The 17,116-nt window shown below is 62.6% G+C and overlaps 1 protein-coding gene across 1 annotated transcript in view; it reads left to right on the forward strand.

Annotated features, from left to right (window-relative positions):
* Positions 1-17,116, forward strand: part of CROCC2 (ciliary rootlet coiled-coil, rootletin family member 2) — an 86,730-nt gene that overhangs the window by 6,533 nt on the left and 63,081 nt on the right. The window contains exons 2-7 of the mRNA XM_024354729.3: positions 4,411-4,561; positions 5,675-5,826; positions 8,270-8,376; positions 11,101-11,257; positions 15,950-16,053; positions 16,715-16,912. Coding sequence (XP_024210497.2) covers positions 4,411-4,561; positions 5,675-5,826; positions 8,270-8,376; positions 11,101-11,257; positions 15,950-16,053; positions 16,715-16,912 — 869 coding nt within the window. The remainder of the gene's footprint in view (positions 1-4,410; positions 4,562-5,674; positions 5,827-8,269; positions 8,377-11,100; positions 11,258-15,949; positions 16,054-16,714; positions 16,913-17,116) is intronic.

The raw sequence follows: 17,116 nt of genomic DNA on the forward strand, positions 1-17,116 counted from the left end.
CTCAGGGAAGGCACCCTCCACCCTCTGGCTGGGAGCTGCCTCCATCCCACCCCTCACTCAGGAGGTTCGCCCTCCACCCCACCCTTCACTCGGGGGTCCACCCCTCAATGAGGGTGACCCAGGCTGACCGAGGAGCCTGCTGGTGGGTGGGCAGGGGTCCCGATGGACATGCTCTCCCTCCTGCCCCCAGCTCAGGCAGCTGTCCAAGCAGGATGGGACGACAGGGGTGGTGGGGCTGCTGAGGGCTGGTGGGGCCAGTGACCCTTGGGTCTGAGCTTCAGCAGGCCCCTGACCGTCCCTGCTTCAGATGGCTTTGACGAGGGTGTGGGGGATTTCCCTCCAAGGCTTCTGACCCCTGACAGCATCTCCAAGGTGATGCCCCAGGCGCAGGGATGGGAATCAGCGCAAGAGCGTGGCCTCCAGATAAAGCCAAGACTCGGGTTTTTCGGTGCAGACCTAGAGTCCCTGCGCCCTCCCTGCAGGCGGAAGCCTTTTGCAGGCAGTATGGGCTGGCAGGTGCGCTGTGGCTCCACCCCACCCCAGTGGAGAGCTGGGGTCGTGTCCCTGGCCTCAGTTTCCCCATCTGCAGCATGATGATAAGGTGACCTCCCAGCCCCCCATTCCAGGGTCTTGGCCAAGACCCTGGAATGGGGAAGGGGTGTAAGAGGAGAGGCCCTGGCAGCAGCCCTGAAACCCCCGGTCCCCAGCAAGTGCCAAAGTGCAGGTGGAACCCTGGATCCACAGGAGGGTTCTGATTCCATCAGAGGGTGGGAGGTCATTTGCCTCCAGGCAACATTCCAGCAGCTTGCATTTCCCAGGGGCTGGTGGCCAGTTGGGGGCAGGCAGCTGAGGCCACACATGGTCCATCCACTGCACCCTCACAGAGCCCCAGCCCCTGGCCCTGGGATCCAGGAGGGCCTGGATGGCCAACGCTCCCATTTCACAGATGGGGACATGAGGTGGGGGGTAACACACCCACGGTCTCTGTATATTGGTGGCATAGCAAGGACCCCAGTCCAACTCTTTTAGAGGGGAGCCCTGCTCTAACCCTGCGGAGGCAGAGATATGGGGAGCCCACATTTCCCCCAAGGTTTGGCTGTCCCTCTCCACACAACCAAATGGGGTGGCACAGCAGTGAGGACCCGCTGGCTCTCCCTGCTGGGCCACCCCCCTCAGGGCCAGGATCGGGTTGAGTGGGCCAGCTACCCCTAGCGTAGCTCCACGCAGGGGCTGTGACCTCCCTGGGGTCTTTAATGCAGGTTGAGCTGAAGAAGGTGCTGGGGGCAGGAGGAAGAGATAGGGGCCGGGCTCAGCTGTGAGTCTGGGGCCTTAGGGGAAAGTGACCTCCAGCCCTGGTGTTCCCTCCCACTGCGAGGCCTTCTAGAATACAAGCCTCCAGCGGACGCTGGGCCACAGCCTGGGCCCACCCCGCAGAGGCCCCGGGCAGGAAACGGGCAGGCCCAGAAGGACCCACAGGTCGCGGAGGGGACTCCCTGCCTGTACCCGCTGGCGCAGGTGGCAGCGCAGAGTCCCTGGGAGGGGCCTGGGGAGTGGGCGGTGCAGACCCTCAGGACCACCCTGGAGCCGTGGGGAAGGAAGCAGCATCGGCGGGGTCCTAAGCGCTTAGGTTGGCGGCACAGGCCTCCGGACACGCCGACCTCCACCTTCCCTTCCTTCCCCTCCCCTCCCATCCCTGCCTCTCCCCTGCTTGCTCCTTCCCTCAGCCCTTCTCTCCTCCGGGTGGTTCCATGGGGGCGGCGCTGCCCTCACACTCCAAAGTCACGCCCACTCTACTCCCCCTGCGCCCCCCTCTGCGTCCCCCTGCGCCCCCCTGCTCGCCCCCTCCTTCCCCGGCGCCCCCTTCTGCGTCCCCCGCCCACCTGCACGACCCCTGCGTCCCCCGCCCCCCCCATGCGCTCCCCCTGTGCCCCCGCGCCCCCGCGCCCCCTGCGCTCCCCGCTCCCCCCAGCGCCCCCTCCTCGCCCCCTGCTTCCCCTGCAGCCCCCGCACCCCCCGTGTCCCCCTGAACGCCCCCTGCGCCCCCTGCGCTCCCCCCGCGCTCCCCGCGCCCCCCTCCGGCTCCAGCTGGGCCGCGGCCTATTGCAGGCACCCGTCCACAGATGGAACCCATTACGCCCCAGCGCCTCTCGGGACGTCCCGCTAATAAGTGACCCTCTGTAAATGTTAGGAATGAGTCAAGTTTACTCCGCGCTGCAGCCTTCCCGTTAGCGGGTGGCGCCGCCGATGCCCGGGGGAGCGCAGGGCGGGAGCTGCTGAGCAGGCGGAGGGAGGGCGGGGCAGAGCCCTTCCCGGTCTGGGGGGTTGAGCGGAGCCTGACGGTCTCTGATCAAGGAGCCTGGGGTGCCTCTTGCCACCCTGCTGGGCCTCCGTTCTCCGCTGTGCAAAATAAGGGGTTTAGAACAGAATGGCTGAGCCCCTTCCAGCAGCTCTCCTCCTGGTTGGTGGTCTTGGCACCTGGGTCCCAGCTGGGCCCAGGAGGAGGAGCAGGGACTTCCCTCCCCCTCCCCCACTAGGCTGCTGCTCCCAAGGGGGGCCCATTACTCCCTCCAGAAGAAGAGGCAATGGGGGAACCTGCAGTGAAGGCGCCTCCCAAGACCTCCCAGGGGACTGAGAGACAGACCCTGGTGCACGGGCTGTCGGGAGGACGGGCGGGCTGGCCCCAGACCTCAGCTGATAGTGGGGAGGCGTTTGCTGAGTGGCTGCCCTTCGCAGGGCAGCAGAGTCAGAACAGGGCCTCTCCAGGCGCCATGCTGAGCCTGGGTCTACGGTGACTCTCCAACCCTGGCGAGGGGGGCCGCGATCTTTGGGGTGCAGATGGAGGAGGAGACCTGTGTCCAGGGAGCATCCGGGATAGCCAGACAGCATGCACCAGGTGCAGGAGGCCTGGCTGGGGTTGGGAGGAGGGTGGGGGAGGAGGGCACAGCCACCAGCCCAGGCCTGAGGTCAGAGTCCGGGGACACAAGCAGCGTCTCAGGGAGGGCCAAGAGATGGGAGGCAGGAGGCAGCCAGGTGGTCACCCACGTGGACCCTGGTCAGGAGGAAAATCCAGGAGGCACAAGGTGGGGGAGCTGCCCTGTGGACCCCAGGGAGAGGGGTCCTCTGTGCTGGCGTGGGAGCCAGGCAAGGAGGACTTGGGTGGACTCTGGTGTGCCATGCTGGAGAGCCCTAGGAGTGGACATCCCCTCCCAGCTTCCCCTGGCAAGCATCCAGTCACCCTTTAGTAGTTAATTCACTGCCTGAAATTCAGATATCCTTAAGGCAGCAGGCCGGGGACAGCTGTGGCCTTGCGTATTCCTGCGGGATCCTGCCTGGGCTTCTGCTGGTTTGGCACAAGCGGCCTGTGTGTCCTGCCAACAGTCGGTAATCTATTCCACCTGGCAGGAGTCCCCTGCCCTGGGGTCCCGGCCCTCCCCAAGCTGTGCCCCTGCCCGGCAAAATGCCATTAGAGCCCAAGACCCTCAAAACCAGGCTGGGGTACCCAGGACACCCAGGCGCTCCTGGGGCAGAAGGGCAGCCATTCAGCAAACACCTCCGGAGTGTGAGCCCAGGTCCTGGGCCTTTCTGCCCACTTCTGGGCCTATTGGAGCCTCTTCCCTGGCAGTCGGCTTTCATGAAGGACCCACCTGGGAAGGAAGGCTGTCCTCGCTGCCCTCACTGCCCCGGCCCACACAGCCTTCTGAGGGCAGCCTGAGGATGGGAGTCCCAGACTCCACCCAGAATTCACAGCCGTGGGAGGAGAGGGCTCCACGGGCCCTGCTCATCCTCGGAGCCTCAAGCATGCAGCCCTGGGCCTGCCTACCCTCCCGATGGACCGAGCCTGTGGAGGGGCAGTGGGCAGCTGAGCAGAGAAGGATGGGTTCAGCCTCAGCCCTCTGACCCATCCTCAGCCCCCACCCCCACCACAAACACACACAAACACACTGGGCTCTGTGACTGCTGCGTGGGATCTAGGTCCCTCCTCTGGCCCCACCATGCAAACAAGCTGTGAGACCACCTGCTCCAGGTGGGCAAGGATGTTGGATTTCTTGTGGAGCAGAGGCAAAGGAACCTGCCTGTCAGCATCCCCTAGGGGACTGGCAACCGCTTAGCCAGCGCTCAGCCCAGCCCCCACCAAGACAGGGCAAAGCCCCAAGCGCAGTACCTGCTCCTGCTGACCTCGGCTGGGTGTGGTCCTCCTCTCCAGAACCTGGGGACAGGCGCAGCCCCACTCCGCAGGTGGAGAACCAAGGCATGCGCCTGAGTGACCTGCCCAGCCTCACCCTGTCCTCTCCAGGGCACTCTGCTGCCTTGGGGTGGCCCTGTGGCGGCTCCCATTCAGTGGGATCGTAGAGGGTGCCTGGCAGCTGTTGGGGGCTGCCATCTCCAGGTATCTCTGGGGGTGTCTTTCAGAGACTGGAGGACACCATCCTGAGTCCCACAGCCAGCAGGGAAGACCGGGCACTGACCGTGCGTGGGGAAGGCCGGCAGGCCTCGCCCACCTCCGTGCCCACCCGCATCCGTGAGATCGTGGCCAGCAGCCTGAGTGAGGAGCCACCCCAAGGTGATGGTGTGGGGGACAGTCCTGGGCCCGGGGCTGGCCAAGGTGACGGCGTGGGGGACAGTCCTGGGCCCGGGGCTGGGCAAGGTGATGGCGTGGGGGACAGTCCTGGGCCCGGGGCTGGCCAAGGTGACGGCGTGGGGGACAGTCCTGGGCCCGCGGCTGGCCAAAGTGACGGCGTGGGGGACAGTCCTGGGCCCGGGGCTGGGCAAGGTGATGGCGTGGGGGACAGTCCTGGGCCCACGGCTGGCCAAGGTGATGGCGTGGGGGACAGTCCTGGGCCTGCGGCTGGCCAAGGTGACGGCGTGGGGGACAGTCCTGGGCCTGGGGCTGGCCTTACCCCCCACAGGGCCACCCTCAGGGGCATCATATCGATACCCACAGGGCACTCAGCAGGGCCTGAGCAGGGCTGCCTCTGTGTGGCACACTTGTGGACACCTGCATCTCCGCTTCATTGGTTTCTTCCTCAGCGTGGAAATGCTGGACACTGGCACTCAGGGAGCACAGACGCCCACCCCCCTGGGCTCTGCCTGTCCTGCACCCGCCCCAGGCCCCTGCGCTGCCTCCAATTGTCCACCTGGCAGCTGAGGAAACAGCTCCAGGCCGCCTGTCCTGTGTGTGCCCAGGACTCCCTCGTGCATGGGTCCCAGGGATCCCTCTCTCCCAGGGTCTGTCCAGCCTCCTGCAGGCCCGGGGAACTGGCTGTGTGTGTATTTACAAAAGCACCTTATTACTCGGGGACCAGGTCCCTTCCCCCAGAAGCAACAGGGCTCACAACTTCATAGACAGCGCGAGTGCCCAGCGTCCAGGCCGCCCACACACTCTGCTGCCATTGGTTTGGGGCTCGGCCTGGGCCTGTGTCTGCATTGGGGTTCCAGGTGCTCAGAGGTGGTAGGATTGCAGTTAACATGAGAGGAAGTGGGGCTCAGAGTATGAAGTCTGCCTCCCTATGTTAGGGTCCCCGGCTCAGAGCTGGGACCCCTCCCAGGAGATGGGGGCAGGTCCAGCAGCTGGAGCCTGGTGGCCAGCCCAGGGTCCCACCATGGAGACAGGGCACAAGGCTGAGTGTGGGTGGGCCCTGGTCTGGCCACCCGGGCTGACCCCGGTACCGTGCAGCAGGGGTACAGGAGCCGACAGCCACCGTGGCCCGAGTGCAAGAGGAGAATGAGCTCCTGCAGGAAGAGCTGACCCGGCTGGGGGACCTGCTGGCCCAGGCCGGCGCCGAGCGAGATGAGCTGGCCAGCAGGTGCCGTGTGGTCAGCGAGCAGGTGCGTGTGTGCAGCAGACTCAGGGCAGGCGGGAGGTGGCAGCCTGGCCCTTCGTGAGGGGTCACTTGTCGGGACGGCAGTCAGAGCCTGGGACCATCGGCAATTTCTAAGACTGGGAAAGACAGAGTGTCAGCCATGGGACATTCAAACCCTGGGCAACAGATGGGGAAACTGAGGCAACAGATGAGATAACTGAGGCCAGAGGTGGGAGGCCAAGCAGCACGTGCCCAGGCCTTTCTGATGCCCAGCGTGTCCCCTAGGTCTCGCAACCCAGCTTAGGCACTGACTTGTCCCCGCACCTGCCCGGGAGCCCTGTGGGGTGGCCTGGCCAGTCCTGACTCACGGGGACCAGTGCTCTGCCCAGCATTGGCACAAAGCTGGCACCTGCACAGCAGAGGAAAGCAGGCCAGCAGGCACCGACCCCAACCCCAGATGGAGCTCGCAGAGAAATGGCTCCACCCCAGTTCCCTGGCCCTTTCCTGACAACTGAGGCTGGCCGGGGCCGCTTGGACCTCAGAGGAGAGGGGCCAGAGGCAGGGCTGTATCTTTGGTCCCCTGGTGGCTGTGGTGCCTTCCAGGGTGACCTGTGAGGTGAGCAAGAGGCATATTTAGTCACAAAATGTGGAGCTGGGGAGGGCCTCCCATTGTGTAGACAGGGAAACCGAGGCAGAAAGGTGAAGAAACCTGCTAGGCCAGAGCCTCTCTCCTATGTCAGCCACTCCAAGACATGCTGGCTTCTGAGGCAGGACTTGGCAAGGAGCCAGTGCGTGGAGTGGGGTGTCCAGCCCACCTTGTGGGGTACTCAGGGCCCCTGCCGCACCCATGCCATCTTCAGAACCCCCCTGGTTCTGCATGGCATGTCAGATGACCCCACTTTCCAGATAAGGAGTAGAGGCTCAGAGCCAGCCAGTGATCACCCAGGCCACACCACCATTACTGGGGCTGAGATCTGAACCCCTGAAGCAGATCTGGCCCCTTCTTAGTCACCTGACCAGTGGCCAGTATTGAATGCCTGAGGGGTCCCCAGGGGCCCCACCTTCTAGAAGGGTCCTTCCCAGGACCACGGCAGCACCAGCCCCACAGGGGTGCCCTCAGCTCTCTGAGGGGCCCGCTCTCTGCTCCCCCGCCAGTTCTATCACACCCTGACCCCCACACGGGAAACACGTTTCCATCCATTGTTGCTGGCACCCCTGGGAGCCCCTGAGGGCAGGAGCTGGGGTCCACCCCACCTGATGGGGGCCCCAGCACATCCGTGAGCTGCCAGCCAGCCTACTCTTCCTGGGAGCCCCTACAGCTGTGGGGAGGCCTTGGGGGAGGCATCTTCCTAGCACAGGGTGGGGAGATGTTGGGAACAGACCAGTGGGAATAGAAGCCACAGAAATGCTGCCGACAGATTAGTAAGCTGCGTGAGTCAGATCCAAACTCGCCAGCAGCCCAGTGCACGCCAGCTCCCGGGCGGCTCAGCAGGCAAAGTGTGGGTGCCAGGAGGCTGGGTCTCACTCCAAGTTACCCCCAAGACAGGCGGAATGGGGTCTGGGTGGCCAGAGTGCCTGACCATGGCATCTCCATCCTGGGGTGGCACCCCCAGACCCCGCCCGGCTCCTCCAGGGTCTTCCAACGCCACCTTCTCTTCCAGCTTGTGGCTGAGGAGGGGCCCCTTGGCTCTCCCATGCATTTGGCCCAGGCACAGCCACAGCTGAGGCCCCAGGCCTGCTGCCCTCCTCTCCACCCCTCCACCTAGGCCATCCTTGGCCCTTGATTTCCTGGGCCCAAGTTCGGTCTTGGCCCAGTGGTGGCAGAGTGGCCCTGGGCAGTGGGAGTGGCCCTGGGCAGTGAGAGTGGCCCTGGGCAGTGGGCCCACATCATGGTGGGTGTGGTCCTGCTCCCTGTAGGTGAGGTGCTGGACTCAGGCAGGAGGCCCAGTTGGAGGGGAACCACACTCACTCACTCTCCAGAGGGCAGCCCCAGAGGTAGCCCTGTGACCTTCCATCCTGCCCCTGTGTGCCTGAACCGAGCCCTGAAGCCCCTCCCCCTACCCTGACGGCTGGGCTGCCCAGGTAGCTGGGGCAGTGGGGCCTCAGTTTACCCATCTGAATGAAATGTGGGCATGCTCCAGCAGCCCCCAGAGCTATGCCCCCACTGGGCCACCATACTCACACTGTCCTCAAGGCCTGATGGGATTGGCACATCAGTGCAACCCAGCATGCCCCTGCCCCTCCCCTCCTCTGCCAGCTGTGGGCACTTGGCACAGGGCAGGTGGCCGCCTGTCGGGTTCATTGTGTGGAAGGGCCTGGGCCTCACCAGACCCAACCCCAGCCCCTGCTGTGGGGCCCCAGGGAGCCCTCTCTTCCCCACTAAGGTCGGCTTTGTGCCCAAGATGCCCCAGCCCCAGCCTGGCGGGTTCAGGAGCAGCCAGACCAGGTGGGCTATTGCTCCTCCCCAGCTGCAGGCCCGGCTGGAGACCACCGAGGCTCAGCTGCGGAGGTCAGAGCTGGAGCACAGCATGGATCTGGAGGAGGCCCTTGGCCGTCTGGAGGCTGCCGAGGAGAGGTGAGGCCAGGCGCGGGGCAGTCAGGGTTGCAGGAAGCACAGCCATCCCCCCGAGAGGCAGTGGGACCCTCTGTGCCTTGGGGCTACTGACAGCTCTTCCCAAAGCAGCTGTGAGTTCAGTTTCCCTGTGGGAGTCAACCCAGGCCTCCACGGCCTGGCAGGGCAGGGCAGGGGGCTGGAGAAGGCACGGCTGGGAAGGGGGACTGACTTGAGTGGCTGGGCAGTGTGGGGGCCTGCAGCGCGCTCCCTCTTGCTGTGGGGAGACCCCAGGCCGAGTGGAAACAGCGAAACACTCAGCCTCCTGGGCTTAGCGTGGGCCTCTCACGCAACCAGGCACCGCCGTCCCAGCCTCTGAGAGCAGCTCAGCAGCATCCCTATTATAGTAGCAGCATCACGATTGTACCCATCGCTATCAGACCCCTCCCCCGCTCCACACGCCAGGAGCAGGGGCTGCTCACCATGGGGGACGGGACTGGTGCCAGCCTTCCACGTGGCAGCCTCTCCACGCTCTGCCATCCTCCCTGCCACGGGTCAACCTGGCTCATGAATAACAGGGAGGGAGCGGCAAAGAGAGACAGAGCCTCATGAATGACAGGGAGAGAGTGGCAGAGAGGGACAGAGCCCCCCCGCCACCGCTGTCAGTGAGCACTGACATTAGGACCCTGGCAACAGACCCTGGCCACCAGCCACACCTGAGTCCAGTGTGTGGATCACCCACTCACACCCTGAGATGGAGCTGACGATGTCCTGCCTGGGCTTATCAAGGGGGCCTCTGCCCGGCCCCCACCCTGCCTGTACTAACCCAGCCCCCCAACACTAACCCAGCCCCCCACACCAACCTAGCCCCCGCACTAACCAGCCCCCTACACTTATCCAGTCCCACCCACACTAACTGAGCTCCCACACCAACCAAGCCCCCCACTAACCCAGGCCCCGCACTAACCAGCCCCCTACATTTATCCAGTCCCACCCACACTAACTAAGCTGCCACACTAACCCGGCCCCCACACTAACCCAGTCCCCACACTACCCCAGCCCCCCACACTAACCCGGCCCCCTACACTAACCCAGTCCCCACACTACCCCAGCCCCCCACACTAACCCGGCCCCCTACACTAACCCAGCCCCCACACTAACCCAGTCCCCACACTAACCCGGCCCCCCACACTACCCCAGCCCCCCACACTAATCCAGCCCCCACACTAACCCAGTCCCCACACTATCCCGGCCCCCCACACTACCCCAGCCCCCCACACTAACCCAGCCCCCACACTAACCCAGTCCCCACACTACCCCAGCCCCCCACACTAACCCGGCCCCCACACTAACCCACCCCCCACACTAACCCACCCCCCACACTAACCCAGCCCCCACACTACCCCAGCCCCCCACACTAACCCAGCCCCCACACTAACCCAGCCCCCTACACTAACCCAGCCCCCACACTAACCCAGTCCCCACACTACCCCAGCCCCCCACACTAACCCAGCCCCCACACTAACCCGGCCCCCTACACTAACCCACCCCCCACACTAACCCAGCCCCCACACTAACCCAGCCCCCACACTAACCCAGCCCCCACACTAACCCAGCCCCCACACTAATCCAGCCCCCACACTAACCCAGCCCCCCACACTAACCCACCCCCCACACTAACCCGGCCCCCACACTAACCCGGCCCCCACACTAACCCAGCCCCCCACACTAACCCAGCCCCCCACACTAACCCAGCCCCCCACACTAACCCGGCCCCCACACTAACCCGGCCCCCCACACTAACCCGGCCCCCACACTAATCCGGCCCCCACACTAATCCAGCCCCCACACTAACCCGGCCCCCCACACTACCCCGGCCCCCCACACTACCCCGGCCCCCCACACTGACCCGGCCCCCACACTGACCCGGCCCCCACACTGACCCGGCCCCCACACTGACCCGGCCCCCACACTAACCCGGCCCCCACATTAACCCAGCCCTGCAGAGCAACCAAGGCCCATCAGTCTCCCAGACCTGGGGAGGTTAAGTTGTCTGTAGAATATCGACACATTTGGTTCATCCTCCAGGAATCTGGAAAAGGAATCAAAGGGCTGAGAAACTTTTGAAAACCAGTTTTGAGGGGGAAGAAAAATAACCCAAGAGGAGGCTTAGGCCTGACGGGCAGAGAGGAGCAGTGAGTGAACCACGGCTTAGGCCTGGCGGGGGTGCCGGCTCCCGAGGTCCACCCACCTGGCGGACTTGCACCCCTACTGCAGCAAGTGTGGACCTAGTCGTGGTGGGGAAGTCCCCAGGGTGCAGCAGAAGCCGTCCCCCACCACGGGCATGTCTGACTCCCTCTCCGCGTCACCCCGCCCCGCGAAAGGCGCCTCCCTCCCAGCCCCTGGCACCTTGTCTCGGGCATTGAGGGACGGGCCAAGGTTGCAGAGCCAGAGCCAGGAGAGCTCAGGGCAGGGGCTTCGGGGAGGACAGAGGGCAGATATCGCAGGAAGGCAGGAGGGCACTGGGCTGGCACCTGGGAGAGCCACCTTGATGCTGGCACTCAGTTTAGGGGTCCCTTGTGGGGCCCATGGCAGGTGGGGGCAGAGCAGCGGCTGTGCACCTGAGCCCGGGTCAGTTAGGCCCAGAGGGTTTGGGGCTCCATTCAAGCCCCTTGACTTGGGGACTCTGAGCGCCTCTCTTAGGAGAGGCTTCCTACCCCCACCATGCCCTGTGGGTTCTCTGTCCAGGAGCACCGGCCTCTGCCAGGTGAACGCGCTCCTGCGGGAGCAGCTGGAACACATGAAGAAGGCCAACGACGCGCTGGGCCGGGAGCTGGCCGGGATGACGGGCAGCGTGCAGCGCCTGCAGGGCGAGCTGGAGCTGAGGCGCTGGGCCCAGAGACAGGTGCTCCCCCAACCCTTGCTCACCCCATGGCGGCCGCCTGTCTGGGTGCCTATGGCTGGGTAGCAGGCAGGGACATGGTGAGGGTGCGCTGGCTCAGCGGCTGTCCCTCTTGGGGACAAGGCCACAGCTTCTTGCCACACCATGTCCCCAACCCGGCTTGGCCACAGCAGTCTGTGGAGTGAGGGACTTCGTGGTCCACCCCTACTGCCCCCCACCCGGAGAAGGAGGGCAGGGCTCTCAGAATGGGGCACTGGGGCCGCACCCCGGCTCTGGTGTGGACCACGCTCTTTGGAGAGGCAGGTTGTTCTCCGTAGGCCGAACTCCTGGCCAGACTTCAGGAGGGGGGACCTTGGAAGGAGCCTGGGGCTGCACTGCTGCTCACAGCACCTGGCCGTGGCCCCCCAGGTCCCCCAGCAGCCTTACCCACTCCAACTTCTGAGACCCTGAGGCATGCAGGGGGTCAGGGCACAGGACTCCAGTCACCAGCCCCTGTGGGAGGGAGACATCCAGGTGTTCATGCCCTGCTCGGATCTCTCCATGGTCGTGGGACCCCCTGAAGCTGCTGTGGCCTTGGGTACCGTGGCTCTCCAGCCAGGCAGTCCCTGAGGGCCTGAAGGTGTTCCCAACAGCCCTCCAGCAAAGGGGGCCTGGACGCCCAGCCCCTGCATGCTACGGGCACCACGGGCAAGGATTTCCCCAGGAAGACGGGCCCCCCGGAAGATGTGTTGCGCCAGGTGGAGGCAGGAGCCGGAGGGGCAGCCGCGTTTCTGGCCTCCGGTTGCCTCCACAGACGTCCCTCAGACAAGCCTGTCCCAGAGGGGCCGCCACTTGCCCCCGTGGGGGCCAGGTCCCAGCCCCGAGCCCCCCACAGCTGCTGCTCCTGAAAGGCGGGTGTCAGACAAACCAGCCGAGGTTTACACCCCGAGAGGGAATGCCGGCCTCTGCATAGCGTCAGCGGGAGCCGTGCTATCAGCAAGGAGTCATCGCCTATGCCAGGCCTTCTGGCTCGAGGCGTTTGAGGCAGATCTCATGTTCCCACTGCCTGGTCCCCGTCCTCGGACCGCTGGGCAGGTCACCTGAGGACCCCGGGAGCCGATTCCGCTGTGTGAGAACAAATGCCGGAAGGAGAGGGTCCCTGAGCTCAGTTTGGCATTCGATCACCCAGGTCTTTATTTTCCCTTTGTCCTTGAGAACTGTTCTCACTGGTTGACAGCTGCTTTCTCTCGGTACCTTAAAGATATGCTTTCTCTTTCTCCTTCCGCTGCTGCTGTTGAGAAGTCAGCTTCCAGGCTGCCTGGATTCTGACTGGCTCCTTATCGAGGTAACGTGTCTTCTCACCGGCTGCTCTTAAGACCCCTGCTCCGACTTGTTGTTGTGTCGTGTCCCTGTGTTGTGTCTGCGTGTAGATTTATTTGTTTATCCCGCTTTAGGGTTCGCGGAACCTCTGTGTCGCTTGTTATTTTGGGGAAGTCAATATTCTTTAAACATTGCCGGGGCTCATCATCCATCTCCCCTCCTCTGAGCTCTGGCTAGACATGTGTTAGCCATTCTTACGCTGTCTCCCAGGCACAGTTCACGGATTTGTTCTTTTTATTACCCTAGACTATATTCTAGATAATTTCTTCAAATTTCCTTTCCTGTCCATCAGTTTTCTCTTCTGATGTCTAATCTCTGTTAAATTTGCCTACTTAGCTTAAATTGCCAATATTGTATTTTTCCTCATTAAGAGTTCTGTGTTTGATTCTTTCCCAAATATTAAATAGCTTACTCTTAACTCACATTTTCTTTTTTTCTTTTTGAGACAGAATCTTGCTCTGTCACCCAGGCTGGAGTGCAGTGGCACAATCTCAGCTCACTGCAACCTCCGCCTCCCGGGTTCAAACGATTCTCCCGCCTCAACCTCCTGAGTAGTTGGGATTACAGGCGTGTGCCACCGTGCCTGGATAATTTTTGTATTTTTAGTAGAGATGGCATTTCACAATGTTGACCTGGCTGGTCTCGAACTCCTGACCTCAGGTGATCCGCCCGCCTCAGCCTCCCAAAATGCTGGGATTACAGGCATGAGCCACCTCGCCTGGCTTCTTAACTCACATTTTCAAGCCTTTTATTTATTTGTTGAACCATGTTAAAAACAGTCTTTTTGTAGCCTGTGTCTGACTATCCAATATCTGAAATTCTTTAAGGTCTGGTTCTATTGTTTCTGCTGGTTTCTGATCATGGTCCTTTGTTTCCTTGTGCCTTTGGTGATTTTTTATTTTTTAACTAAGAGCTGCTTATTTTCCTTGGAACTCTGTGAAGTTTTTTGAAACCTGAGGTGAATATAGTATTTTCTAGGAAGGGTTTTTATTTGTTTCTGATAGATGCCAAGGGGCTCTAACAGTCTTTGGGGCCACATTGAAGTACATTTTCAGCTTCAGTTTTCTTGAGACTATCCTGGTAATGTAGTGTGCTTCCATATCCACAAGGAAGACTGTTTTCTCTGTTTAACTCCGACATTCTAGACAGGCAGTTTTCCTTATAATCTCTTGCAGGGTCATGTGTGCCTGTTTTGTGTGTGTGTGTGTAGCAAGAAATTGCGTACACTCCCCGATGGTCTGTGACTTCACCAACTCCTGGCCTAAGTGTTCCAGCTGTTCAGGCCAGCCCAGCCCTGCATTCAGGAAGAGGCTGTGAATCTGGACTCTCATGAGTTTAAGCGGCAGGTTAATCTGGCAGCCACACCTCCATGTTGCCAGGAAGTGTCTCAGCCTGCTCTTGTGATGAACACAGAGTGCAGGAGGCAGTGCGGCTGAAGCAAGTGTCCACCCCTGTATAGCAGGCACGGGGTGGCATGCCCTCGGAGGGCATACAGACAGGTGTAACAAGCTCAGAGGAGCATGCCCTCGGAGGGTGTGCAGACAGGTGTAACGGGCTCAGAGGAGCATGCCCTCGGAGGGTGTACAGACATGTGTAACGGGCTCAGAGAAGCACGCCCTCCGGAGGGTGTACAGACAGGTGTAACGGGCTCAGAGGAGCATGCCCTCGGAGGGCGTGCAGACAGGTGTAACGGGCTCAGAGGAGCATGCCCTCGGAGGGCGTGCAGACAGGTGTAACGGGCTCAGAGGAGCATGCCCTCGGAGGGCGTGCAGACAGGTGTAACGGGCTCAGAGGAGCATGCCCTCGGAGGGCGTGCAGACAGGTGTAACGGGCTCAGAGGAGCATGCCCTCGGAGGGCGTGCAGACAGGTGTAACGGGCTCAGAGGAGCATGCCCTCGGAGGGCGTGCAGACAGGTGTAACGGGCTCAGAGGAGCATGCCCTCGGAGGGTGTGCAGACAGATGTAACGGGCTCAGAGGAGCATGCCCTCGGAGGGTGTACAGACAGGTGTAATGCACACAGAGGGGCATGCCCTCTGGAGGGTGTATGGCCAGGTATGGATTCACAGAGTCATGCCCTCCAGAGTGTGTATGACCAGGTGTAATGGGCTCAGAGGAGCATGCCCTCGGAGGGTGTATGGCCAGGTATGGGTTCAGAGAGTCGTGCCCTCCAGCGGGTGCATGGCCAGGTGTAATGGGCACAGAGGGGCATACCCTCTGGAGGGTGTACAGCCAGGTGGAATGGACACAGAGGGACGTGTTCTCCGGAGGGTGTATGGCCAGGTGTTATGGGCTCAGCTGGGGGGAACCTCAGGTGTGGGATCAGGTGAAGGGGTCAGGCAAGCTTCATGAAGGTGAGATGATCTAATACCTGAAGTTCTTCAAGGTCTCGTTCTATTGTTTCTGCTGGTTTCTGGTCATGGTCCTCTGTGGGGGTTCTGGAGAACGGGCAGGATGTGAGTGCTCTACCTGAAGGCAACCTGGAGGAGCAGGGGTGGGGCTGTCACAGGCAGGGAGAGGTGGTAGAAACACAGTAGCACCCTGAGTTCCAGAGGTCAGTGAGCAGGAGAAGGCGAGTGCAGGGCCTAGAAGGTGGTGTGGAGACTCTGAGACTTCTGGCTTTCATCTTAGCTCCCTGCAAGGCTGGAACCACTGTGCACACACAATTCCCCCCATTCCTGCCCCCACACAGAGTCCTCCCACTCCGCTCCGTTACAGCCTAATCACTGGCCTTGTCTCGGTCGTGGCTTCCCACCCTCCTCCCTGCTGAACCATAGCCCCAGTGCTAGAGGCTTCTAACTTGCTTCTGTGTCCCTGGCACCTTCGAAGTGCCAGACCAACACCTGGACATCTTCAGGAGCCCTCCAGAGTAAGGAGAAAGACTGTACTGGAGAAAGGCAGCCCATCCTCTTCCATCGGAGTGGCAGGGCCGGAGCCCTGTGCTGCAGAAATGTCTGCCCCAGCAGGGGCCAGGCCTGGTTCTGGGGTGTTCCAAGCCTGAGCAGTTCCTGAGAGTAGCTGGGGAGCCGCGACTGAGTCAGCACCTTCTCTCTTCAGGGGCCCACGCACCCCACCCTCCCACCTCCATGCACGCAGGCTGGCCTGGGAGGGCTGGATGTGGTCACGTCCCCAGATCATCTCCTGGGGAGGGGCACAGTATGGCCCCAGGGTGGGGTTGGGGGAGCCCAGGGCTCATTTGCCTGTGAGATATGGGGGCTTTGGGATGCTGGGTCCACTTCCAGCCCTCATGGAGAGGGACATGCACCTGGAAAAGAGTGGGCTTCAGGGAGGGTAAAGGGGCCCCAGCCTGAAGTAGACAGGAGGCCTCTTGCTTTCAGACCCGGCCAGGGGGCCTGGGGCAGCCCCGAGACCTCCTCCTCCTGTGGAGACAGGCCGTGGTGCTGGGGACAGACCTGGCCGAGCTGCGTGTAGCCACTGAGAGGTGAGTGCCAGCCGCCCCACCTGGGGCCAGGCACCAGGCTGCAGGGAGCTGAAGCCCCCTTGGGGAGGGGGAAAGCGGTGCCCAGGGCGGGCTCTCCCGTGGGTGCAGTAGCCCTGGCCTGCCGGCTTCTCACCCAGCCCTGGCTGGGCCTCAGGCCGGCCAGTGGGAGCAGCGATGAGGGCGGCCTAGGAGGGCAGTGGGGGAGAAGGACAAACAGGCCAGGGAGGTAGGTTGGGGACACCAAGGAGAGATGAGAGGAGGGTGAAGAGGACACTGTGGGGTGGGGGACACCTACCCAGATGGAGCTTCTGGAGTCTGTCCAGCCCTTGCTGGGCACCACACTGGAGGTCAGTCCTGGCACCACCCTGCTAGCCGTTAGGTACGTAGCAGCCCCTTGCGCAGGAGGAGTCGGGGGCTCAGAGGGTCGATGACTCGGTGAAGGCTGCTGAAGCCTGAAGTGTGCAACCTGGTCCTGCCCCTGCTCACTCCTCCCCAGCTGCCTTCCTGGTGTTTGGTGACACATGGGAACAATCAATGCCATGCAGTGGGGGCTTCTCCTGAGGATGGCCAAGGAGGGGGTCCTCTGTGGGGCTGATGGGACCAGGCCCTCCCTCTGCAGATGGGTCCTGAGTCAGCCACAGATGCTGCCCTTGTCTCCCAGGGGCCTCGCTGACCTGCAGGCAGACACGGCCAGGACAGCCCGCCACCTGCACACAGCCTGCCTGAACCTCGACTCCAACCTGCGGCTGTCGGCCAGCAGCACGGCCAGCACCCTGGGGCAGCAGCTTCGGGACAAGGTTGGGGAGATGCTGCAGCTGCAGGGCCGCTGGGACGCAGAGAAGGTGGCGCTCCAGGCCAGGTGGGCGCCCAGGGCCAGCAAGCTTGCACAGGGAGGGCCCGGGGGGTCGAGGCCCATCCAGCCTGCCGAGCAGCTGTGGATCCCAGATGTGGTCACACCGTTCCAGGGCAGGTGGGGCCCTGACGTCACTGGTGGTGCACACTCTTCAGAGTCACCATCCCAGTGGCTGCAGGGCACCCCCCTAATGCCCAGGAGGCAGACACT

This window comes from Pan troglodytes, chromosome 13 (assembly GCF_028858775.2).
Source record: "Pan troglodytes isolate AG18354 chromosome 13, NHGRI_mPanTro3-v2.0_pri, whole genome shotgun sequence".
NCBI classification, from domain to species: Eukaryota; Metazoa; Chordata; class Mammalia; order Primates; family Hominidae; genus Pan; species Pan troglodytes.